The 27,127-nt window shown below is 52.0% G+C and overlaps 1 protein-coding gene across 2 annotated transcripts in view; it reads left to right on the plus strand.

Annotated features, from left to right (window-relative positions):
* Positions 1-27,127, plus strand: part of dnaaf11 (dynein axonemal assembly factor 11) — a 139,067-nt gene that overhangs the window by 63,903 nt on the left and 48,037 nt on the right. For both annotated transcript variants that reach the window (XM_072467849.1, XM_072467850.1), the window contains exons 6-7: positions 1,226-1,417; positions 8,366-8,440. In XM_072467849.1, the coding sequence (XP_072323950.1) occupies positions 1,226-1,417; positions 8,366-8,440 (267 nt within the window). The remainder of the gene's footprint in view (positions 1-1,225; positions 1,418-8,365; positions 8,441-27,127) is intronic.

Consider the following 27,127-nt stretch of genomic DNA (forward strand, 5'->3'; position numbering starts at 1 on the left):
CCCGCCCCCCCCCCCCCCCCCCCACCCCCCCCGGCAGCGAGTTCCAGGCACCCACTACCCTCTGTGTAAAAAAACTTACCTCGTACATCTCTAAACCTTGCCCCTCGCACCTTAAACCTATGCTCCCTAGTAATTGACCCCTCTACCCTGGGAAAAAGTCTCTGACTATCCACTCTGTCTATGCCCCTCATAATTTTGTAGACCTCTATCAGGTCACCCCTCAACTTCCTTCGTTCCAGTGAGAACAAACCAAGTTTATTCAACCTCTCCTCATAGCTAATGCCCTCCATACCAGGCAACATCCTGGTAAATCTCTTCTGCACCCTCTCTGAAGCCTCCACATCTTTCTGGTAGTGTGGCGACCAGAATTGAACACTGTACTCCAAGTGTGGCCTAACTAAGGTTCTATACAGCTGCAACATGACTTGCCAATTTTTATACTCAATGCCCCGGCCAATGAAGGCAAGCATGCCGTATGCCTTCTTGACTACCTTCTCCACCTGTGTTGCCCCTTTCAGTGACCTGTGGACCTGTACACCAAGATCTCTCTGACTGTCAATACTCTTGCAGGTTCTACCATTCACTGTATATTCCCTACCTGTATTATTGTGAAGCAACAGTGCAAACCACTGTGCTACCGTGCATATGTAAATATGTATTTATTTAATCTGTACCGTATCCAGTTTGTACTAATCTCCTACTGCTAGTCCACTGTTCAATCTTCTATTTATTCCAACTAACTAACCTAGTCTCGGTCACCTTTCTACTATTGCAATGGGTGAATTCTATACCAGTAACTTTATCCTGAACTTCTCTGTTTATTTACAATGTGAGAGGAATTAAGTTTGGTCACTGTTTCCTCAACTGTTTGATTCATTTCAGGTCACTCACTTTATGCTCCAAGATACACTTGGAGCATAAATCTATATGTCCTTATGACACGGACAGTAATTTAAAGATGAATGCAATATTTTAGCACTACAATATTTGTAGTGATTCTTATTTCAAGAACAACGCAAATTTATTGGGCATGATTCTCCGCCCCACCACACCTGAAAAAATATTGCCAGTATTTTTTCCATTACAGTGCCAGGCTATCAGATTATAGATTTGTCAGTCATCCATATTTTATTAACAACAGGATTAGAACTTTTTAGTTTAACTTTTTTGTTTTTGAAAACTCCTTTGTGTTGATTTACTTCTCACACTTTTCTCTTCTGGCTAGACTTGACCACAGACAGAATATTGAAAGTAAACAAAGCAACAGCGATGAGGAAGAGAATAAACACGAAACAAACTTGGATGAAGATGAAATGAACAGGAAATTCTGGGAGGAACCTACAAATTACACTCCAGAATCCAGACTAGAAGTCCACAGACACATTGAGAAGATTCGGAAATTTAAAGATAAAGACAAGTAACAAAATAATTAGTAAAAAGATTGCTATTTCAAATAGCTGTATAAATTAATTAACTTAAAGTGCTTTGTTCAAGATTCCTGAAATAATTTGTACCATAATTATTCATGAAACCCAATGGGTAGGATTTAGCGGGCCCTTTTGCTGCAGGCACAAATCCCGTTATGGCCACTAAATCTTGTAGAGGGCCATAACTGGATTTGCGCTGGCAAAATCTCAGTTTGAGATCTTTCCTGTCCCTCTACCAGTGATGTGATTTCCACATACGGAGGTGAGAATAGTCCCGGGGTGGTGTGAGACATGGCCGGGCATGTCCTGGAACTGCCCCTGGCAGTGCCAAGTTGACACTGAAGTAGGCACTTCTGGGGGCACTGAAGTGGGCACTGCCAAGTGGGTTCTGGTGGCGGGGTTACCTCCTCCCTTGTTCCGGGTGGGGGAGGTTCATATTATGTGTGGTGGGTGTGGGTTGACATGTGGCGCTGGGACTACGCGCTGAGGACCCGGGTTCGAATCCCGGCCCTGGGTCACTGTCCGTGTGGAGTTTGCACACTCTCCCTGTGTTTGCGTGGGTTTCACCCCCACAACCCAAAGATGTGCTGGGTAGGTGGATTGGCCATGCTAAATTGCCCCTTTAATTGGAAAAAAAAAATTGGGGACTCTAAATTGTTATTTTTTAAAAATGCGTGATGGGTGGGGAAGGGGAGGAGGGAGTCCTGTTGACAGGAATGAAGAGGGGAAATACTGCCCCATGATACTTCTGTGGGGGAGCAGAATGAGTCGAGTGGCTCCAATATTTCTGCGATTTGGGGGGAGGGGGGTGTCACCCCGAAGCTTGTGGGCATCGTCCTTCATGTCCATGAGGAGGTTGGGGAATCTTGTTTTAAACTCAGATTAGGGTGCCCTTTAAAGATGGCACCCTGATCTCCGTGGAACCGACCTTTGCCCCGTCAGAGTGACACTAAGTGTGGTCTGAAAACTCAGCTGTGTTTCTGGTGAGAAACATGTTGCTTTTCAGTCAGACCCTGACACTTTCTAATTTTGTTGGGAAGACGTCTCCCAAAGTTATCGAAAAATATCATCAAATATGTTTAGAGTTTCCAAATGTCTGTCTGAACTGAAGATTGTGAATAAAATAGATTTTGATTCATTGGAATAAAATCAATTCACGGGGCACAGGGAGATGTAGAGATTGAAAGGTTTATTTGTGTATCTTGTTTTTGATTTTCTCTGATAAAATGCAAGTACCTATAATTACCTGTGCATGGGTAGGGAGTCGCGAGGTGGGGTATGTCTGGGGGATGGGATTGGTGGTCTGCCCGCATCATGGAACAAAGAGCCAGAGGTGTATTACTGGTTGTGGTGAGGATATCGTTGAAATGTACACCACTGCCCCACTATTGGTGGCCACCTTCACCAGTCCATAGGATGGTTCCGGGTCGCCCTCTTATCCCAGTTGATGCCCATAGGGCCTGGGATTTACCTTGGGATGGAGAGGTAGCTGGATTTTGCCCCTGCTGCCCTTGCGACATCTGGCTCTGCCAGCCCTGGCGGCTCCCCAATGTCTGCACCATGGTGTCAATGCCCTCGACAATACTCCTCAGTGACTGGGCCATGCTCTTCAGTGACTCGGCAATGCCCACCTGCAACTGGGACAAGCTCTGCAGCGCTTCAGCCACTTCCATCTGAGAACGAGACATGTCCCGCAGCACCTCATCAAGGTCAGCCTGGTACTGGGACAGGATACTGAGGCCCTCAGCCATGACTGACACCGACTCCGCAACGCCTTGGACATCTTCACTCATGCTGCCAAAGTCGTGCATCAGGCTCGTCACTGCAGTCGCTACCCTAGCAATGTTGGCCTCAGTGACATGCATTTCTGGTGACATCTCCTGCACCTGTAGCCTTTCGGACTCTTCCAATTGGCTATGGACCTGCTGGAATATCACTGATTCCTCCCTCTGGATGTCCTGGCTGCTCCCTAATATCTCCATCAGCTCCGGGTAAATCTGTTCCAGAGACTCAGCATCAGGCTGGAACCCAGCTGGATCTTGGGATCCAGCAGCCCTCCGAATGCTGTCTCACCTGGGCGTTACTGCCTCCACCTGATATGCATCTGCAACTGTGTGGCAATCACTAGATTGTGCCCCAGAAGCCTGTCCACTAACGTTGCCTAGCGAGGTGCATTTCTCTGCACTGGTGGAAGATGGGGTTGACAGTGTGACACATCATGTGTGGCATCCTCGGATCTCTTCCGAGGTCGTCTAATAATGGGCACGGGTGGGGGCCACCCCGGATGGGCCGGCGCCATTGGGTTGAGAACCTGTGGGGGAATGAACACATCAGTGGGAGGGATGGGTCAGTCTGTATGGCAATACCAGCCCACATGTGACAGTGCATCCTTGTGGTGCTGCGTGGATCCTCACCTCTGCGGCGTGAACTGACCTACGCATTGGTGACCGCTCTTTCCTCAGCCACCCCCGTAACCTCAAGGGCCCATTTCTCGAAGGTTCTGAGGATTCTTATGTCGGCACCACTCCGCCGGTCTGGACCTCTCCCGACGATTGTAGGAGAGCCTCTCCTGTGGAGACACAGAGAGGTCATCATTAGCCACACATGGGGTTCACATTGATGGGCGGGTTGGGGTGACGGGAGGGGGGTGTAAAGGGTAGGTTGGCAGAGGCAGATGGGGCCATGGGGAGGCTGGTCATATTGGGGGTGGCGGAGGTTTCAGGGGGGGTTGTGGAGTTAACTCATCCGTGCTGTCCGGGTAGGTCATTGACCTTGCGGCACTGGAAACCAGTCCTCCTGGTCACGCTGCCCGAGCTGACAGCCATTGCCACTTCCTCCCAGGCGACACTGGCTGCCCTGTGGCTCACCCTCCAGGATCTTCTGGGGAACAGGACATCCCTCCTGGCCTCCATTGGAACCGCCCCAGGTCTGCATCTCCAAACCTTGGGGGCGGTCATCTTGGCGTCATGGCTGCAAGCTGAATGGGGCTGGTTGCGCAAGTACTGTTTAAATGCTGCTCGAACTTGTTACCGGGGGGAGGGGGGGGGGGGGGCGGTGAGCCTTCATTTGCTGTGTGAAACCCATGGGACCAATTAATGTTGTATTACATTGCTGGCCTCGCCAGGCCGAGCGCTCGGAAGCTCGCAGCAGTTCCCGCTCGCTACCTCATTTACAAATCTTTCCGGAGAATTGTGGCCAGTCTTTTCCAAAGATTGATCAAGTTGCAGAAAATCTTTTTAGGAACAGGCAGCCAAAGTTATTAAACAAAATTGTATTGTTGTAGTTTTTTTTTGAATGCTATTTTATGGATGGTTACATGAATACAGAGCTGGACTGAGAAGTGGCAGATGGAGTTCACCTTGATAAATGTGAAGTGATTCATTTTGGAAGGTTGAATTTGAATGCTGAATACAGGGTAAAAGGCAGAGGTGGGATTCTCCCTTTGGGGGACTGAGTCCCCACGCCCGCCGGAAAATGGGCGAGAATCAGTCCGGACTTTTTCCTCAAGTCCGGGGTGTTTTGCCGTTTTCCAGGGGGCTAGCAGGACCCCGGCGTGTGTCTCGCAGGTCTGGCTGCCGGCGGGGTCCTGCTGTACAAACCGTGCAGCCACGCCCACCTCGGTGCGGGCGCTGCCGACATGGCGGAGCCACACAGCGGGCCCACGCGGAGGAAGGTAGGTCGCTCCCAGATCACGATGGCCCTCCGATTGGTGGCCCCCGATCGCAGGCCTGCCCGACGTCAAGGCCCCCCCCCCCGGTGTCCAATCCCAACGCCCCCACCCCCACCATAACGCCCACATCAACCGCGACTCCGAGTTCCCTCCGGGTGGAACCACATTGGGGACATGGGGGAGGCTTGTCATTTGGGGTGGCGGAGGTTTCAGGGGGGGTGGTGGAGTTAACTCACCCCGTGCTGTTTGGCGGGCACTCGGCCCATCGAGCGTAGAGAATCGCCGGGGGGGTGCTTTTTCCAACGGCCCCCAACCGGCGACGCGTTGATCGCGCGCACGCGAATGGTGGTGATTCTCCGGTCACCGGAGAATCGCATGCCGGCGTAGGAGCCTATTTTGGGTAATTCTCCACCCCCACGCCGAGCGCGATTTTGGTGCGGAGAGTCGGAGAATCCCGCCCAGGATTATTGGAAGTCTGGAGGAACAGAGGGACCTTGGAGTCCACGTACATAGATCTCTCAAAGTTGCCACCCAGGTTGATAGGGTTGTTAAGAATGGTGTGTTGGCTTTCATTAACAGGGGGATTGAATTTAAGAGCCGTGAGGTTTTGCTGCAGCTTTATAAAACCCTGTTTAGACCACACTTGGAATATTGTGTCCAGTTATGGTCGCCTCATTTTAGGAAGGATGTGGATGCTTTGGAGAGGGTGCAGAGGAGATTTACCAGGGAGCTAGGGCTTTTCTCACAGGAGCGAAGAAGGAAGAGGGGTGACTTGATAGAAGTGTACAGGGTGATGAGAGGCATGGATAGAATGGATAGCCAGAGACATTTCCCCAGGGCGGAAATGGCTCTCACGAGGGGACATAATTTTAAGGTGATCAGAGGAAGGTATAGGGGAGATGTCTGAGGTAGGTTCTTTACACAGAGAGTGGTGGAGTCAGAGTTATTAGGGGCATTTAATCAACTCTTGGACAGGCATGGACAGCAGTAAATTGAAGGAATGTAAGTTAGGGTTTTCTTTAAAATTGAGAGTACCCAATTAGTTTTTTCCAATTAAGGGGCAATTTAGCTTGGTCATCATTGCACATCTTTGGGTTGTGGGGGCAAAACCCACGCAGACATGGGGAGAATGTGCAAACTCCACAGGGACAGTGACCCAGAGCCAGGATCGAACCTGGGAACTCGGCGCCGTGAGGCAGCAGGGCTAACCCACTGCGCCACCGTGCTGCCCTGGGGTGTAAGTTAGGTTGATCTTAGATTAGGATAAATGGTCGGCACGACATTGTGGGCTGAAGGGCCTGTACTGTGCTGTACTGTTCTATGTTCTATGTTCTAACTGACAATGGAGACACTATTATTGGTGTCATAGGAACATAGGAATAGAAGTAGGCCATTCAGCCCCTTGGGTCTGTCCCACTATTTAATTAGATCATGGTTGATCTGTGGCCTAACTCCAGATACCTGCCTTTGGCCCATATCCCTGAATATTTTTGCTCAACTAAAATCTCCATCTCAGATTTAAAATTAACAACTGTTCTAGCTTCAACTGCTGTTTGTGGGAGAGAGTTCCAAACCTCTACCACCCTTTGCATGAAGATGTTCTTCCTAACATCTCTCCTGAATGGTCTTGCCCTAATTTTTAGACTATGCCCTCTAGTTTTAGAATCTTCAACCAGTGGAAATAGTTTATTTTTATTTACCATGTCTTTCACTGTTAATATCTTGAATACTTCGATCAAATCACCCCTTAACATTCTAAATTTTTTTGTAAGCCTACATTACACTCCCTCCAAGCCAAAATATTCTTCCTAAGGTGTAGTGCCCAGAACTGCTCTCGGTACTCCAAGTGGGGTCTAACCAGGGTTTTGTGTAGCTGCAGAATAACTTCTGTGTCTTTACACTCCAATCCTCCAGATATAAAGACTAGCATTCCATTAGATTTTTGATTCTTTTCTGCACTTGTTCTTTGCATTTTAAGGATCTATGTACCTGAGCCCCCAAATCTCTTTGGACATCCACTGTACCTAACCTCTTTCCATTTAGAAAGTACTCTGCTCTGTCCTTTTTTAGTCCAAAATGGATAACCTCACACTTGCTTACATTGAATTCCATCTGCCACAATTGTGCCCATTCACCTAATCTGTCAATATCTTCTTGCAATTTTATGCTGTCATTTAGGTCACCTACAATGCCACCTAACTTTGTATCGTCAGCAAATTTGAATATATGACTTTCTATCTCATCATCCAAGTATTAATGAATAATGTGAATAATTGAGGCCCCAACACAGGTACCTGTGGTACACCACTAGTCACCTTCTGCCAATTAGAGTAATTCCCCAATATCCCCACTCTCTGTCACTTGCCAATTTCCTAACCATCTCAATAATTAGGGGCTGGTTTAGCACAGGGCTAAAGAGCTGGCTTTTAAAGCAGACCAAGGCAGGCCAGCACGGTTCAATTCCTGTACCAGCCTCCCCGAACAGATGCCGGAATGTGGCGACTAGGGGCTTTTCACAGTAACTTCATTTGAAGCCTACTTGTGACAATAAACGATTTTCATTTTCATTTCATTCATAATACTCTGTGGGCTTTTCACAAGTTTAGTGTCAGGTTTGGTTAAAAAAAAGATCAGCCAGGGTCCATATTGCAAATTCCTATCCAGTCACCTCCGAGTAAGAGCATTTATGTAAATGTTAGATACTGATAGAATTGGTTAAATAGCTTACCACACATTCTGGGCACATGCTAGAAAGGAATGGGCATTTTGGTGAGGTGTACAATTTCATAGAATCTCTCCAATGCAGAAGGAGGCAATTCAGCCCATTGAGTCTGCACCAACCCTTTGAATGAGCACTCAACACATTTACACTCCCCCGTCCTATCCCCATAACCTAACCTGTACATGCCTGGGTATTAACGGGCAATTTAATATGGCCAAACCACCTAACCCACATATCTTTGGACTGTGGGAGGGAACTGGAGCACCTGGAGGAAACCCACGCATTCATGGGGTGGATGTACAAACCACACAGTCACTCAAGGCTGGAATTGAACCCGGGTCCCTGGCGCTGTGAGGCAGCAGTGCTAACCACTGTGCCACCGTCTGTTACTATCTGAAATAGTCCACATGAGTCACCACTTGCCAATGAGAGGAGAAGTAATCAATGGATAAAATCAGTGTCCTTGGATTTTTAACACATATCTTGAATAGCTGCTTGTTTAATCGGTTACAAATTATTTTAGTGAATTTATCAATTTCCTTTCAGAAATCAGGATAAACAGAAACCACGGCGAACACTTATCACCTCTGAGGGACGAGTCCTGAATGTTAATGAGCCTAAGTATGTGACATAATTATTCTACTGTCAAAATAGAGTATTTATGTTTGACATAATTGAAGTAATTTTAACACTATTCGCATGTTAAAAATTAATCCTTTTGCTGTAGTTAACTGTTGCTATCAACCCAGTGCTAAAATAGCTTGTACCCTTAGGGGAGCAATTATTTATTTGCCATACTATACAAACTTGCATTGATTCTCTGGAGTAGGCAGTGCCACAGACAGAAATAAATGTCTCACCTTTAGTTTATGCAAGGGAAATATTGAATTAGATTTCAGGTTTAATAAAACTAGGTTTTTTTTTCACACACCTTTATAACTGATAGAATTTTTGGATCAAACAGGCTATGCCAGTTTTTCACAATACAATGATGTATGTGCAAAATACACAGTTTGTTATCAAAATTGAAGCTAATGGGATAAAAGGGATGGCAGCATAGATACAAAATTGCCTGAGAGACAGAAAAAAATAGTGTGATATCTGTTTTTCAGACTGGAGGGTGGTATGCAGTCAAGTTCTTCAAGGTTCAGTATTAGGCTTGTTGTTTTGATATATGTCAATCATTGGACTTGAGGGCAGAGGACACAGTTTTGAAATTTGCAGATGACAAAATTTTGAAGTATGGGAAGCACTGAGGAAGGCAGTAATAGACTTCAAGAAGACATAAGCAGGCTGGCTGAATGAATGGTCGCATGACAGATGAAATAACCACAGAAAAGAGTGAGGTAATACATTTTAATAGGAATAATGAGGAGAGACAATATTTGGATTTGGATTTTGTTTATTGTCACATATATATGTTAAGTGGAGCCAGAGGAAATGGGCGAGGTACTAAATGAATATTTTGCATCAGTATTCACCAAAGAGAAGGAATTGGTAGATGTTGAGCCTGGAGAAGGGTGTGTAGATAACCTGGGTCACATTGAGATCCAAAAAGAAGAGGTGTTGGGCGTCTTGAAAAATATTAAGGTGGATAAGCCCCCAGGGCCTGATGGGATCTACCCCAGAATACTGAAGGAGGCAAGAGAGGAAATTGCTGAGGCCTTGACAGAAATCTTTGGATCCTCACTGTCTTCAGGTGATGTCCCAGAGGACTGGAGAATAGCCAATGTTGTTCCTTTGTTTAAGAAGGGTAGCAAGGATAATCCAGTAACTACAGGCCAGTGAGCATTACTTCAGTGGTAGGGAAATTACTGGAGAGAATTCTTCGAGACAGGATCTACTCCCATTTGGAAGCAAGTGGACTTATTAGCGAGAGGCAGCACGGTTTTGTGAAGGGGAGGTCGTCTCTCACTAACTTGATAGAGTTTTTCGAGGAGGTCACTAAGATGATTGATGCAGGTAGGGTAGTGGATGTTGTCTACAAGGACTTCAGTAAGGCCTTTGACAAGGTCCCTCATGGCAGACTGGTACAAAAGGTGAAGTCACACGAGATCAGAGGTGAGCTGGCAAGATGGAGACCGAACTGGCTAGGTCATAAAAGGCAGAGAGTAGCAATGGAAGGGTGCTTTTCTGATTGGAGGGCTGTGACTAGTGGTGTTCTGCAGGGATCAGTGCTGGGACCTTTGCTGTTCGTAGTATAGAAAATGATTTGGAGGAAAATGTAACTGGTCTGGTTAGTAAGTTTGCGGACGACACAAAGGTTGGTGGAATTGTGGCTAGCGATGAGGACTGTCAGAGAATAGCAGCAGGATTTAGATCGTTTGGAGACTTGGGCTGAGAGATGGCAGATGGAGTTTAATTCGGACAAATATGAGATAATGCATTTTGGAAGGTCTAATACAGGTAGGGAATATACAGTGAATAGTAGAACCCTCAAGAGTATTTATAGTGGGACTTCCGGTTGCGGCTATGCGGAGCTAAGTCGCACATTCGGCGGCTCCCGCAAAAACAGACTTTTGGGCTCTTTTCTGGGCCCCCGACGGCACTTTTTCGACGTTTCCCGGTGTGGGAAGGAGATTATAACAGCTCCCCGATAGTATATGGATTCTACTAGGAGCGGGGCGACTAAAAAGGTGGTGGTGGACCCGAAGAAGGTGCGAGGGAAGAAGAACAAAATGGCGGCGGGCGGAGACGAGGCAGTGTGGATGCAGTGGGCGGAGGAGCAGCAGGAGGGTATCCAGCGCTGCTTCAGAGAGATTAAAGCAGACCTGCTAGAGCCGATGAAGGCTTCTATTGATAAGCTGCTGGAGACACAGACGGCCCAGGGGGTGGCGATCCGCGAGGCTCGACAAAAGATCTCCGACAACGAGGACGAGATCTTAGGCCTGGCGGTAAAGGTGGAGGTGCACGAGGCGCTCCACAAGAAATGGCAGGAACGGTTCGAGGAGATGGAGAATCGGTCGAGGCGGAGGAATCTGCGGATTCTGGGCCTCCCGGAGGGGCTGGAGGGGCCGGACGTGGGGGCCTATGTGGTCACCATGTTGAATTCGCTGATGGGAGTGGGGTCCTTCGCAGGGGCCCCTGGAGCTGGAAGGTGCCCATCGAGTGCTGGCGAGGAGGCCCAAGGCTAACGGGCCTCTGTGGGCGGTACTGGTGAGGTTCCATCGGTTCGTCGATCGGCAGTGTGTCTGCTCAGGTGGGCCAAGAAGGAAAGGAGCAGCAGGTGGGCCAACGCGGAGGTTCGAATATACCAGGACTGGAGTGCGGAGGTGGCGAAGAGGACGGCCGGGTATAATCGAGCGAAGGCGGTGCTGCACAGGAAGGGGTTGAAGTTTGACATGTTGCAGCCGGCGTAACTGTGGGTCACCTACAAGGACCGGCTCCATTATTTTGAGTCTCCGAAGGAGGCATGGACCTTTGTTCAGGCCGAGAAGTTGGACACAGATTGAGGGTCGGGATGGGCGATTGGCGGTTGATATGTTTTTTTTTTTGATGGGGGGTGGGGGGGGGGGGGGGTGCTTTGCTTTGCTCCTGGTTTCTTTCTCTCTGTGTTTTTCTCTTTCGGGTCGGTGAGGGTGGTTGGGGCGGGTTGGGCACTGTTTTGGTTGTGTTGGTCGGGGGGGATCGAGTTGCTGCTGCTATGGTCAAGGGGGAGCTGGAGCGAGTGGGGGGGGGGGGTCGAGACGGGGCTATGCCGCTGTGGGGAACGGGCCAGGTATGGGGTGCGGACGTGTGGCTGGCCGAGGAGGGGTCATGGCTAGTCGGCGGGGGAGGGGGGGGCGGGTAGCCCCCTGATCCGGATGATAACCTGGAATGTAAGGGGACTGAATGGGCCGGTTAAGCGGGCCCACGTGTTCGCGCACCTGAAGGGGCTCAAGGCGGATATGGTTATGCTCCAGGAGACACACCTGAAGGTGGCAGACCAGGTAAGATTGAGGAAAGGGTGGGTAGGTCAGGTGTTTCACTCGGGGCTGGATGCCAAAAATCGAGGGGTGGCGATCTTGGTGGGAAAGAAGGTGTCATTCGAGGCGTCGAGCATTGTGGCAGATAATGGCGGTAGGTACGTAATGGTAAGTGATAAGTTGCAGGGAGAGAAGGTGGTACTGGTCAATGTGTATGCCCCGAATTGGGACGATGCGGGTTTTATGTGGCGTATGTTGGGTCGGATCCCAGACTTGGAAGTGGGGGGCCTGATAATGGGGGGAGACTTTAACACGGTGCTGGATCCGGTACTGGATTGCTCCAGGTCTGGGACGGGTAGGAAGCCGGTGGCGGCTAGAGTACTGAGGGGGTTTATGGACCAGATGGGAGGGGTGGACCCTTGGAAATTTGCAAGGCCGGGCGCTAGGGAATTTTCATTCTTCTCACATGTCCTTAAGGCTTATTCCCGAATCGATTTTTTCATTTTGTGTAGGGCGCTGATAGCGAGAGTAGAGGACACTGAGTATTCGGCAATAGCCATTTCGGACCACGCCCCGCATTGGGTGGACTTGGAGATGGGGGAGGAGAGGGACCAGCGCCCGCTGTGGCGCTTGGAGGTGGGGCTGTTGGCGGACGAGGAGGTGAGCGAGCTGGTCCGAGGAAGTATAGAGAGGTACTTGGAGACCAACGACAACGGGGAGGTCCAAGTGGGGATGGTATGGGAGGCGCTGAAGACGGTGGTGAGGGGAGAGCTGATCTCCATTAGGGCCCACAAGGAGCGGAGGGAGCGGGGGGAGAGGGAGAGGCTGGTGGGGGAGATGGTGAGGGTAGACAGGAGGTATGCGGAGATGCATGAGGAAGGATTGTTGAGGAAGAGGCGCAGCCTCCAGGCCGAAATCGACCTGGTGACCACCAGGAAGGCGGAGGTGCAGTGGAGGAAGGCCCAGGGGGCGATTTACGAGTATGGGGAAAAGGTAAGCCGGATGCTGGCGCATCAGCTTCGGAAGCGGGACGCAGCTAGGGAGATCGGGGGAGTTAAGGACAGGGGAGGGAGTGTGGTGCGGAGTGGGGTTGGCATCAATGGGGTCTTCAGGGACTTTTACGAGGAATTGTACCGATCCGAGCCCCCACGGGAGGAGGGAGGGATGGGCCGCTTCCTGGACCAATTGAGGTTTCCAAAGGTGGAAGAGGGACTGGTGGTGGGATTGTGGGGCCCCGATTGGGCTGGAGGAGCTGACCAAAGGGATATGAAGCATGCAGGCGGAGAAGGCACCGGGGCCGGACGGTTTCCCGGTCGAATTCTATAAAAAATATATGGACCTGTTGGGCCCGTTGCTAGTCAGGACCTTCAATGAGGCAAGGGAGGGGGGGGCTTTGCCCCCGACGTTGTCCCGGGCACTGATCTTCTTGATCCTGAAGCAGGACAAGGATCCCCTGGAGTTTGGGTCTTACAGACCGATTTCCTTGCAAAATGTATATGCCAAGGTGCTGGCGAAGGTCTTAGCCACGAGGATTGAGGATTGTGTGCCGCAGATCATCCATGAAGACCAGACGGGGTTTGTGAAGGGGAGGCAGTTGAATGTGAATGTGCGGAGGCTTTTGAACGTTATCATGATGCCGACGAGGGAGGGGGAGGCGGAGATAGTGGTGACGATGGACGCTGAGAAAGCCTTCGATATGGTAGAGTGGGGATACCTGTGGGAGGTGCTGAAGAGGTTCGGGTTTGGGGAGGGGTTTGTCAGGTGGGTTAGGCTGTTGTATGAGGTCCCGATGGCGTGTGTGGCCACAAACAGGAGGCGGTCCGAGTACTTTCGGTTGCACCGAGGGACGAGGCAGGGGTGTCCCCTGTCCCCCCTGCTCTTCGCACTGGCGATTGAACTCCTGGCTATGGCACTGAGGGAGTCAAGGAACTGGAGGGGGTTGGTGCGGGGTGGGGAGGAGCATAGGGTGTTGCTCTATGCAGACGACCTGCTGCTATATGTGGTGGACCCGGTGGGGGGAATGCCGGAGGTAATGAGGATTTTTAGGGAATTTGTGGACTTTTCGGGGTACAAGCTCAACATGGGAAAGAGCGAGCTGTTCGTGGTTCACCCAGGGGACCAGGAGAGGGGGATTGGCGAGCTCCCACTAAAAAGGACGGAGAGGAGCTTCAGGTATTTGGGGGTCCAGGTGGCCAGGACCTGGGGGCCCTGCATAGTCTTTTTACAAGGCTGGTGGAGCAAATGGAGGAGGAGTTCAAGAGGTGGGACGCGTTGCCGCTGTCCTTGGCGGGTAGGGTGCAGGCAATAAAAATGACGGTGCTTCCAAGGTTTTTGTTCCTGTTCCAGTGCCTCCCCGTGTTTATCCCGAAGGCTTTTTTTAGGCGGGTTAACAGGAGTATAATGGGATTTGTGTGGGCGCGAGGGACTCCAAGGGTGAGAAGGGTGTTCCTGGAGTGGAGTAGAGATAGGGGGGGACTGGCGCTGCCCAACCTCTGTGGGTACTACTGGGCCGCCAATGCGATGATGGTGCACAAGTGGGTGATGGACGGGGAGGGGGCTGCATGGAAGAGGCTGGAGATGGCGTCTTGTGTGGGTACGAGTCTGGGGGTGCTGGCAATGGCGCCGCTACCGCTCCCTCCAAGGAGGTATACCACGAGCCCGGTGGTGGCGGCTGCCCTCAAAATTTGGGAGCAGTGGAGGCGGCATAGGGGGGAAGTTGGGGCCTCGGCGTGGACCCCAATACGGGTGAACCACCGGTTCGCCCCCAGGAGAACAGGTGGAGGGTTTTCGTGGTGGCACAGGGCAGGGATACGAAAGTTGGGGGACCTGTTTGTGGACGGGAAGTTCGCGAGCCTGGGTGAGCTGGAGGAGAAGTACGGGCTCCCCCCGGGGAACACCTTCAGGTACTTACAGGTAAGGGCGTTTGCCAGACGGCAGGTGGTGGAATTCCCGCGGCTACTGCCACACACACTGCGTGTGCTACTGCTCTCGGGGGGGTGGGTGGGAGTGGGGAAGATCTCGGAAACTTACCAGGTGATGCAGGAGGAGGAGGAGGCCTCGGTGGTGGAGGTGAAAGATAAATGGGAGGAGGAGTTGGGAGAGGAGATTGAGGAAGGGACTTGGGCAGATGCCCTAGGGAGGGTGAACTCTTCCTCATCGTGTACGAGGCTCAGCCTCATACAGTTTAAGGTGCTGCACAGAGCACACATGACCGGGACAAGGATGAGCCGGTTTTTTGGGGGTGAGGACAGGTGTGTTAGGTGTTCAGGAAGCCCAGCAAATCACACCCATATGTTCTGGGCATGCCCAGCGCTGGAGGAATTTTGGAAGGACGTAGTGAGGACGGTGTCGAAGGTGGAAGGATCCAGGGTCAAACTGGGCTGGGGGCTCGCAATATTTGGGGTGGCAGAGGAGCCGGGAGTGCAGTAGGCGAAAGAGGCCGGTATTCTGGCCTTTGCGTCCCTGGTAGCCCGGCGAAGGATTCTTCTTCAGTGGAAGGATGCGAGGCCCCCAAGCGTGGAATCCTGGATCAGCGATATGGCGGGGTTTATTAAGTTGGAAAGGGTGAAATTCACCTTGAGAAGGTCAGTACAAGGGTTCTTTAGGCGGTGGCAACCGTTCTTAGTCTTCCTGGCAGAATGGTAGACATTGGTCAATGGCAGCAGCAACTCGGGGGGGGGGGGGGGGGGGTTTACTTTATAATTATTTTTATTATTGTTATTTACACTGAAGGGTCTGAGGGGGTGTATATACCTGTTGTGTTAAGTCGGGGTGTTAATATTAATTTATTATTCATGTACAGGGGTGAGGGGGGTATGGAGGGTTGCTTTTCTAGACTGTGTTTTGTACTTAACTCTGTTGGGTTGTTTTTTCATTTTGTTACTGATATTTAATGAAAACCTTAATAAAAATTATTAAAAAAAAAAAAAAAGAATATTGATAGTCAGAGAGATCTAGGTGTACAGGTCCACAGGTCACTGAAAGTACCAGCCTCCCCGAACAGGCGCTGGAATGTGGCAACTCGGGGCTTTTCACAGTAACTTAATTTGAAGCCTACTTGTGACAATAAGCGATTTTCATTTCATTTCATTTTTCATTTCAAGGGGCAACACAGGTGGAGAAGTTAGGCCACACTTGGAGTATAGTGTTCAATTCTGGTCGCCACACTACCAGAAGGATGTGGAGGCTTTAGAGAGGGTGCAGAAGAGATTTACCAGAATGTTGCCTGGTATGGAGGGCATTAGCTATGATGAGAGTTTGAATGAACTTGGTTTGTTCTCACTGGAACGACGTAGGTTGAGGGGTGACCTGATAGAGGTCTGCAAAATTATGAGGGGCATAGACAGAGTGGATAGTCAGAGACTTTTTCTCAGGGTAGAGGGATCAATTACTAGGGGACCAAATTCGCACCCCAATACACAAACATCTTCATGCACAAGTTTGAACAGGACCTACTCACCGCATAGGACCTTCAACCGATGTTATACACCAGATACATCGATGACATTTTTTTCCTTTGGACCCACGGCGAAGAATCACTGAAACGACTACACGATGACATTAATAAGTTCCATCCAACCATCAGACTCACCATGGACTACTCTCCAAAATCAGTTGCATTCTTGGACACACTCGTCTCCATCAAGGACGGTCACCTCAGCACGTCGCTTTACCGCAAACCCACGGATAACCTCATGATGCTCCACTTCTCCAGCTTCCACCCTAAACACATTAAAGAAGCCATCCCCTATGGACAAGCGCTCCGTATGCACAGGATCTGCTCAGACGAGGAGGAGCGTAACAGACATCTACAGACGTTGAAAGATGCCCTCGTACGAACGGGATATGGCACTCGATTCATCGATCGACAGTTCCAACGCGCCACAGCGAAAAACCGGACCGACCTCCTCAGAAGAAAAACATGGGACACAACCGACAGAATACCCTTCGTCGTCCAGTACTTCCCCGGAGCGGAGAAACTACGTCATCTTCTTCACAGCCTTCAACACGTCATTGATGACGATGAACATCTTGCCAAGGTCATCCCCACACCCCCACTACTTGCCTTCAAACAACCGCGCAACCTCAAACGAACCATTGTTTGCAGCAAACTACCCAGTCTTCAGAACAGTGACCACGACACCACACAACCCTGTCATGGTAATCTCTGCAAGACGTGCCAGATCATCGACATGGATACCACTATTACACGTGAGAACACCACCCACCAGGTACGCGGTACATACTCGTGCGACTCGGCCAACGTTGTCTACCTCATACGCTGCAGGAAAGGATGTCCCGAAGCGTGGTACATTGGCGAGACCATGCAGACGCTGCGACAACGAATGAACGGACATCGCGCCACAATCACCAGGCAGGAATGTTCCCTTCCAGTCGGGGAACACTTCAGCAGTCAAGGGCATTCAGCCTCTGATCTCCGGGTAAGCGTTCTCCAAGGCGGCCTTCAGGACCCGCGACTTTTCTTTGTTCTTTTGGTACAATTTTAAAGGGAATGCGATAAGAGAGAGACCTGATGATGTCTGTGCTCAAATATTTGAAGGTGTCAGGACAGATTAACAAAGAAGTTACTTAACAGTATTACTGAAAAAGAGACCAGCTGTTGAAACTTCTCATCTTGCACGGATCAGAATTAATGCATGAATGCTAAATTTCAAAGGGAGCACCAATTTATACTATATGAGAAAAGGGGTGCTGAGAAGTTAATTAAGCATATGGGATTTAGGGCTTTATAAATCGAGGCGTGGAGTATAAAATCCAGGAAGCTAAGGTAAATTTATTAAAAACTAGTTTGGCCTCAACTGGAGTCTAATGTCAGTTTTGGGCAACCCACTTTAGGAAAGATGTGAAGACTTTGGAGAAGGTGAGAAGAGATTTACTAGAATGGTTCCAGGGATGAGGGGTTGCAATCATGTGGATGGACTTGAAAAGCTGAGGCTGTTCTCCTTAGAACAGAGAAGGCTAAAGCATTTGGTGAAGGTGTATAAAATCATGCAGAGCTCAGATAGAGTAAATAGGCAACGGTTTCCAATGGTTGAAAAGTCAGTAACAAGAGGGCACTGATTTGAGGTGATTGACCAGATCCAGAGGTGACATGAAGAAATATTTTGTTACATGTTGGGTTGTTAGGATTTGGAAATGCCTAACAGGTTGCTAGATATCGAATTAATTGTAGCATTCTAGAGGGAATTGTAAAAGTACTTGAGGGAAAAATAATTTTAGGGATATGGGGAAAGAATAGGGATAACTAGATGGCACTTCAGAAGAACAAACACCAACTTAATGGAGCGAATGGCCCCTTCTGTGTTGAATCGTTCACTGATTCAATGTGAAAGACGCGGCTCCTATTGAATGTACACAGTTCAGTCTCCCATCAAACCTTTGGGCAAACTATGTCTTGATTTATATTCTGAAACATCCTTTTACATGATAGCTGGACCTGAGTTGCGAGTCTCCCAAAAGATTTCTAAGTTCATTTTTTTTTTGTGGCAGGTTTTTCAGGGAGTTTCCCACCGGCTCTGCCGGTGAGTTCCCCACCGCTATTCAATGACACTTAGTCACTTTTTTGGGCCCTGGGGAGTTTCTCACCGGTTTAGCCCACACTTAAGTCGCGATTCTCCGGCCTTGTTACACTCTCGCTCAAACTAAATGAGGCTGGTGTATAACGGGAAAGGCAGAAAACAGGAACCGAGCCAGGCGCCAAACAGTTTGTGATGCAACCGGCCCACTCCTGTTGGCGAAATCGGGATCTCGCTATTGCGTGGCGAGAAACCAATTATCACCTCTTAAGCCGGATTGTCATGCAATTAATGAGTGCCGCCCAATATCCAACAGTCTCCCATCATTCAGCAGCTTCCCCAGCAAGTGATCATACTAGCGCCGATTAGTACTCCTTTTGAAAAACGTAATCATGGCGGAAGGGCTTCTGTGGTGAGTTGAGGAGGGGAGTAACCAACTTGCTCACAGGTAAAGAGCCCGGGGGCGCTGGGCTTGCTACTCTAATGCTTGATGGGGGATGGGGGCCCTCGGCTGGAGGTGAAGGACCCTCCGCAGGAGTGGGCCACCATGGGAGGCTGGGGTGTTGAGCTGGAGGGGACAACTGGGGGGCAACTGTTCTCAGCACCACCATGCCAATCCCTGGATCGTGTGTATCTATTCCGGGGACAACGCTTGTCTCTGCCCCACTGACCACCCATAACCCCTATTGACTGCCGAGGCCTCTGGCCACGCAACTGAAGGCTATCGCTAACAGGGAATTGGTAATCACGGTTAAGTGAGCACTTCACACAACCCAAATGGATTCCCGTGGGTGGGTGGACCATGTAACCTGTGGGAGTCAATGCCTAACATTCCAATCACACTTTCATGCCTGGACACCGTGCTTGAACACTGCAGGAGGCAACACCACACACTCAACAGCCAACATCCGAACACCTAGGGGATGGGACACAGCTCCGGGGACATGTCCACGGCAGGAGGGTGGGTGCCTGGAGAGATGGGCCAAGGGTTCAGAGCTCAGCCCGCATTGTGGAAGAAAGTGACAGAGGCACCATACTGGTTGTTCACAAAGGTGTTTATTGTGTTTGACAATTCCCCAACCTCCCAATGATGCTGGCCCCTCCCCCAGTGCCCTCAGTGATCCTCGATGTGTTTTGCCCACCAAACTCTACCACACCATCTAGGTGTGTCCCCAGGATGCACATCAGAGGTGAAGGCAGCCTGCTACTTACTATGTCCTGTGGCCTTCTGTGCCCCTTTCGGACATCCTCTAGTGGTTCTGAGGCCGGAGGGCCCAGGCACACTTGTCAGCCGTGCCATCCTGTCCCATGTGCTGGCAGCGAGACGTGGCCCAATCAGAAGGGTGGAACTCGGGGGAGCTGATGGCCACCATCTCCACTCCATGGAACGGGTCTGGGTTGCCACTCAGCACCCCCTACTCCTGGTCAGTGCCCATAGGGCCCTGGGATTCCCCTTGGAATGGAGGGGCAGCTAATTCAAGCCCCGGCTCCGCCTGCATCATCGGGTCTGCTATCCCTGGCAGTTCCCCATGGTCTGCACCATTATGTCGACGCCCTCGGCGATGCTCCTCAGTGACTGGGACATGCTCTGCAGTGCCTCAGCAATGCCCACCTGCGACTGGAACAAGCTCCGCAGCGTCTTGGCTATGCCCATCTGAGAGCGGAACGTGTGCCGCAGAACCTCATCTGGGTGACATCCCCTAACGAGGCGGACATTCTGTCGAGACCCTCAGCCATGGCCGTCATGGACTGGGCAACGCCTTGGACACCTTCACTAATGGTGCCATTGTCATGCACCAGGCTCTTCACCGCGGTCCCCACCCGAGCAGAGTTGGCGTCGGTGCCACGCATTGCCGGCGATATCTCATGCGCCCATAGACTCTGGGATTCCTCCAATCAGCTATGGACCTGCTGGAGTGTCGCTGACATCTCCCATTTTGTACTTGTGGAACCTCTTTCTGCTGGGTATGGATGGAGTTGATTTGTGCTTGGTGTTGGGGAGAGACAAACCTTTCAAAGCAAATTATTTTACTTTTGGGCACAAGGAGAAAAATTGGCATCCAAGGTGCAAAAAAAACCTCTGGATATGAGCCTACAAATCAGACAGGACATTTTGAGCTTCAAATCTTACATTTGAAAAATTATTTTTCTACAATAGCTTTTATATCTGTCTAAACATCGTTTAATCAAATTTATATACTTAAAATAGGTTGCATGTTGATGAATGTATTCATTGGCCGGTATTTGCGGGAATGCTCCGCACTTTCAGGGGATTGGTGGATGGCGGATGGGTTGGCGCCGCTCCAGCCGGCGCCGAAGGGACTGCGCGAGTTTGCGCATGCACGGAACTGCCGGCGTGGTTCCACGCATGCGGCGGGGGGTCTCTTCTCCACGCCGGTCATGGCGGAGCCCTAAAGGGGACGGCGCGGAAGGAAAAAATGCCCCCACGGCACAGGCCCGCCCGCAGATCGGTGGGCCCTGATCGTGAGCCAGGCTACCATGGGGGCCCTCCCGGGGTCGGATCCCCCCGAGCCCCCCCCGAGGACAGCCCCCGCCGACTTACCTACCAGGTGCCGCCGTGTGGGGCCATGCATAACCCAAGACGGTGGGACTGGCCAGAAATGGTCGGCCGCTCTGCCCACTGGGGCCCGGAGAATTGCCGAGGGGGCCGCTGCCAACGGCCCCCGACCGGCATGGCGTGAATCCCGCCCCCGCCCGAAAAACAGCGCCGGAGAATACGGCAGCCGGCGGCAGGACGGGATTCACGCCGTCCCCCGGGGATTTTACGTCCCGGCGGGGGAGTGGGTCGGTGAATCCGCCAGTGGTGCCTGCTGTTTATTACGTTTATTCTTGCCTGCAAATTTTCTATGAATTTTTCCCTGGGACTTCTGGGGATCGGGGACCTGTGTGAATAGGACAAGCAATTGTGTATCTCCTTAACCAGTCATATTGCAGAATCCTTACTGAGTCTCAACAGGGTTGTGTCAGTTAGAATTGTTATTTTATTGTCAAATCACGTACAGGAAGATGTGATTAAGAGAGACAGGCAAAGAACAGGGCGGGATTCTCCATTCAGCGACGCCAGAATCGCGAAACATGACTGGGTGGAGAATCGTGCGTGAGCCGAAAATCGAAGCCGGTGCCGGGCGCCCAACGGAATGCCATGCTCCGGTGCCTTGACAATGGTGTGAAAGGTTCTACAGTGCACACTGGCTTGGGCATGCAAATTGTACAGTAAACACCGTTGGCATATCATTAACGGGCCTCCCGTGATGCTCCGCCTCCACCAGGAGGAATTACCAATGGCGAGGTTCACCGTTGGTATTTGAAATCGGGAAACAGGCTGCCAGGGATGGAGAGGAGGTAGAACATGTTCCCTGAGGCACGACTGTGGGCTGCCGGTCCTGCCGCTGGCTAGGTTGCTGGAGGAGCGTCTTCGAGGATGGGGGGAGTAGCGTAGCGTGACCAGGGGGTTGGCCGTGGGGGTTGGGGTGTTCCCCCAGTACCGGGGTGTCCAGGCACGGACCTCCATTACCATGGCCTTTAAGGCAGCCAGGCTGCCGTGATCTGTGGGTGCGCAGAGCAGAGGGTGCCCCCACCACTCCCCCGCTCACTACCAGGCGCCACCCTGCCGGCGGGGCATCACTCAGTCTATGCAAGGGGGATACCCACAGTAGATCATACAGGAGGGCGCCGGACAGGGGCCACAGAACATACCGCTGGCATGGGTGGTGCCAGCCACTGGTATCCCCGCCTGTTGGGATGGGTGCTGGGGTCAGAGGTCTTTGCGGTGCCGAGCACTAATGGGGCCATGGGTGCAGTGCGGTGGGAAGAGTGCAAAGGGGAACTGCTGGTGGTAGGTGTGGGGTTGGGGGAGCAGGGGCAGGAGGGGGATATGTGGGGGCAGGGGCTGCAGTGCAGGCCACAGCCACCGTGTAGCCCGTTGGACCTGGTTGGGCACGGGGTTACGCGCCATGCTAACATGTCTGCCTTTCATCGCCTGAAAGGGGGAAGAGAGAGGAGGGCGGGGCCAGGTACAAGGGCAATGTGCAATGGCTGACCTGAGGCCCTGGCCCATGCCCACATCCAACGGCCGGCCATCGCATCTCCCCCACCCCTCCACCTAGAGCCCCTCCTGACAGAGCGCCAAGGCGGATTGGAACATTTCTGAACAGATGTTTATTGTGAATAAGTTTCTACATGTTTGTGCCTGAACCGTTTTGCTATCCTATGTACTGCACCCATGCCAACTTAACTGGTGTCTAACGTTCTGGCCTTACGGGCTCTATCGCTCCGCCTAGATGGTTCCCCAGGCAGTACATCGGGGTGGAGGCAGCCTGCTGCATTTCCCACCCTGTGAACTGGGTCCCCTTTGGCGGCCGTCCTCTGGGGAGATTGGACCTGGACGGGCCCGGCAGTCTCTCGGGTGTCCCAGGTGGCATGATGCTGCTCTGTCCAGCCCACTGCCCAACTGATGCGCGAGGGTCTGAGGCACTGTGGTTATCCTGCACCACCCCTGCGGGGATCGGCAGCACCGGACCCAACACCCTGTTCTCCTTCCGGGTTCTCGACGGATCCCGGGCTACTCCTTGGGATGGGTCTGCAGCCGGAGCGAGCTCCACTGTCACCTGCCGCTGCCAGTCCTGGAGACACGCTTTTGTCTCAATGCCCGCAGCCATGGAGCACAGGGACTGGACCACCTTCCTCTGGCCTGTGCCACGTCTCTCTGTAAATAGCTCAGATCAGTCCGTGCCCAGGCAATGCCATCGATGCCCGCAGCCAAGACAGCCATGACCCGTTGTGTCTGGGCCAAGCTCTGGAGCGCCGCTGCAATGTCCAGATGGCCCTGGTACATGACTGCTTGTGACAGTGCTGCCCTGCCCTTTGCCTCGGCAACCGCCCGCGCAGAATGTCCCAGGCCTTGGACATCTTGACCCATGACCGATACCGTTGCACCCAAGGTCTCCCCTGCGGATGCCATCCTGGGTGGCACGCATGGTCGGCACCACTTCCTGCCCCTGAAAGGCGGCTGATACTCCTCCAACTGCACCTGCAGGCGGCAGATGTTTGCTGACACCCCCTCATTAGTCCCTGGCTCTGTGTCTGCATCTCCAGCAAGACGGGACTGCCCTATCCAGAAGCATATGGATGGCAGCTAGTTCCTAGGGTCAAAGAATCATAGAATGTACAGTGCAGAAGGAGGCCATTCAGTCCATAGAATCTGCACCGACCCTTGGAAAGAGTAACCCACTTAAATCCATATCTCCACCCTATCCCAGTAACCCCACCTAACCTTTTTGGACACTCAGGGCAATTTATCATGGCCAATCCACCTAACCTGCACATTTTTGGACTGTGGGAGTGATGCACGATCAATGACCACTAAAGCGAGGTTGTAGTCCAACCGAAGGCTTTAATAAGCTAGATGTTTCCCCCAGCATCTCAGGTACAGAAAGAAGGCTGCTGGGGCGGCACGGACTCTTATACCCCGCCTTACAGGGCGGAGCTACCATACAGCTTGACCAATAGGAAACATACAATATCTACCAATGGTTTTCCAGCATTACCAGGTACTGTTAACCTCTACACAGACTACCACATTCACCCCCTGTTAAAAAGAGTCCGGCGGGGGTGGTGGCTTGATATTACAACATGGTAATGTGGTAGAAATTATAGTTATGGAGGGACCGTAATACCTCCGTACAGCGTTTTGTAACTATTTAAAGATTCATAATTAACTATACACTTTATAATGAAGCAATCAGGGGCCCTGGTCATCCTCTGTGATCGTTGAAGCTTCGGTGGTGATGCCGGTGGAGGTTCAGGCGTCTGTGACTCAGGGAGCATGGCCTCGATCTCGGTGGCAGGTTTAACACCCCTCGTCGGTGTTGGTGGGGAAAACGGTTGACCTGGGAAGGGAGCGTCGGTGGGTGGGGGGCGTAGACGGGGCCGGCGGAACGACTGATCCTCCTGTAAGGTGCACTGGTGGGAGGGAGGGTGGATCTGGTGGCTGGGGCGCCGGGTTTCGTAGGGAGACCGTATCTTGTCAGCCGTCGGGGTACGCCACGTAGGCGTACAGGGGGTTAGCGTGGAGAAGATGGACCCTCTCGACCAACGGGCCCGACTTGTGCGCCCGCGCGTGTTTTCGGAGCAGGATGGGTCCGGAAGCTGCCAGCCAGGTCGGGAGCGAGGTCCCAGAGGAGGACTTCCTGGGGAAGACAAGGAGACGTTCGTGAGGTGTTGGATTGGTCATGGTACAAAGCAGTGACCGGATGAAGTGGAGGGCAACCGGGAGGACTTCCTGCCAGCGGGAGACTGGGAAATCCCTGGACCGTAGGGCAAGTAGGACGGTCTTCCAGACCATTCCGTTCTCCCTCTCTACCTGTCCGTTACCCTAACTGGTAACTGGTCGTCCTGCTCGAGGCGATGCCCTTGCTCAGCAGGAATTGACGCAGTCGTCGCTCATAAAGGAGGACCCCCGATCGCTATGTATGTAAGCGGGGAACCCAAACAGTGCAAAGATGCTATGGAGGGCCTTGATGACGGTGGGTGCAGTCATGTCGGGGCAGGGGATGGCGAATGGGAACCGGGAGTACTCATCAATCGCGTTCAGGAAGTACGTGTTGCGGTCGGTGGAGGGGAGGGGGCCTTTCAAGTCCATGCTGAGGCGTTCGAAGGGACGGGAAGCCTTTATCAGGTGCGTTTTCTCTGGCCGGTAGAAGTGCGGTTTGCACTCCGTGCAGATTTGGCAGTCCCTGGTGGCTGTCCTGACCTCCTTGATGGAGTAGGGCAGGTTGCGGGTCTTGAAGTGGAAAAAGCGAGTGACCCCCGGGTGGCAGAGGTCCTCGTGGAGGGTTCGGAGGCGGTCCACTTGTGCGTTGGCACATGTGCCACGGGACGGGGCATCAGGAGGCTCGTTTAGCTTCCCGGGACAATACAAAATCTCGTAGTTGTAGGTGGAGAGTTCGATCCTCCACCGCAAGATCTTATCATTTTTTAATCTTGCCCTGCTGTGCATTATCGAACATGAAAGCAATCGACCGTTGGTCAGTAAGGAGAGTGAATCTAATGCCGGTCAGGTAATGCCTCCAATGTCGCACAGCTTCTACTATGGCCTGGGCCTCCTTTTCGACTGAGGAGTGGCGGATTTCGGAAGCATGGAGGGTACGTGAGAAGAAGGCCACGGGTCTGCCCGCTTGGTTGAGGGTGGCCGCCAGAGCTACGTCAGACGCGTCGCTCTCGACCTGGAATGGGAGGGACTCGTCAATGCCGTGCATCGTGGCCTTTGCAATGTCTGCTTTGATGCGGCTGAAGGCCTGGCGGGCCTCTATCGACAGGGGAAAAGCTGTGGATTGGATCAGGGGACGGGCCATATCCGCATAGTTGGGGACCCACTGGGCATAGTAAGAGAAAAACCCTAGGCAGCGCTTCAGGGCCTTGGAGCAGTGAGGGAGGGGGAACTCCATAAGGGGGCGCATGCGTTCAGGGTCGAGGCCTATAACTCCATTTCGCACTACGTAGTCGCGGATGGCTAGGCGGTCGGTGCTAATCACGCATTTATCCTTGTTATATGTAAGGTTAAGGATCTTTGCTGTCTGGAGGAATTTTTGGAGGTTGGTGTCATGGTCCTGCTGGTCGTGGCCGCAGATGGTGACATTATCGAGATACGGGAATGTTGCCCGTAAACCGTACCGGTCAACCATTCGGTCCATCTCGCGCTGGAAGACCGAGACCCCGTTGGTGACACCGAAGGGAACCCTTAAGAAGTGATAGAGCCGCCATCTGCCTCGAAGGCAGTGTATTTGCGGTCACTAGTGCGGATGGGGAGCTGGTGTTAGGCGGACTTAAGATCCACCGTGGAGAAGACCTTGTAATGCGTGATCCTGTTTACCAGGTCGGATGTGCGGGGAGAGGGTACGCGTCCAGCTGCGTAAACCTGTTGATGGTCTGACTGTAGTCGATGACCATCCTATGCTTCTCCCCGGTCTTTACCACCACTACTTGAGCTCTCCAGGGACTGTTGCTAACTTCAATGACTCCTTCCCTCAGAAGCCTTTGGACCTCTGACTTAATAAAGATCCGATCCTGGACACTGTACCATCTGTTCCTGGTGGCGATGCGTTTGCAATCCGGGTTGAGGTTCGCAAACAGGGAAGGCGGATCGACCTTGAGGGTCGCGAGGCCGCAGACAGTGAGGGGGGTATAGGGCCGCCGAATTTGGAAGTTAGACTTTGGAGATTACACTGGAAGTCTAAACCTAGGAGTGTGGCCGCGCAGAGGCGGGGAAGGACGTAGAGCCAGTAATTTTTTAACTCCCTTCCGTGGACTGTGAGGTTTGCGACACAAAACCCCTTTATCTCTACTGAGTGGGAACCAGAAGCCAGGGAGATTTTTTGATTTACGGGGTGGACGAGGAGAGAACAGCGCCTTACCGTGTCGGGGTGTATGAAGCTCTCCGTGCTCCCAGAGTCGATTAAGCAGGACGTCTCGTGCACGTTGATTAGTACTGTTGTTGTAGCAGTTGAGAGTGTTCGAGGCCGGGATTGGTCCAGGGTCACCGAGGCTCATCGCAGCAGTTGAGTGTTCTCTTCGGGTGGTTTGCGGTCAGCCGAGCTGGGGTCCTGGGAGTCCATCTAAGATGGCGGCTCCCATTGGTCGCACATGGCTGGGGGTGCACAAAATGTCGGCACCTATCCCTCGAATGTGGCGTCCGCGGGACAAGATGGCGGCGCCCGGGGGCCGCACGTGGTCCTGGAGGAGGAAGATGGCGGCGCCTGCTGGCTGCACGGGGACCGTGGAGAGGTTTGTGTTGGCGGTCCGCATTCACCGCCAGAGACCGCGCTGCCGGGGGTGCTTGGACTGCCCGC

The sequence above is a fragment of the Scyliorhinus torazame genome, chromosome 11 (genome assembly GCF_047496885.1).
Source record: "Scyliorhinus torazame isolate Kashiwa2021f chromosome 11, sScyTor2.1, whole genome shotgun sequence".
Lineage (NCBI taxonomy): Eukaryota > Metazoa > Chordata > Chondrichthyes > Carcharhiniformes > Scyliorhinidae > Scyliorhinus > Scyliorhinus torazame.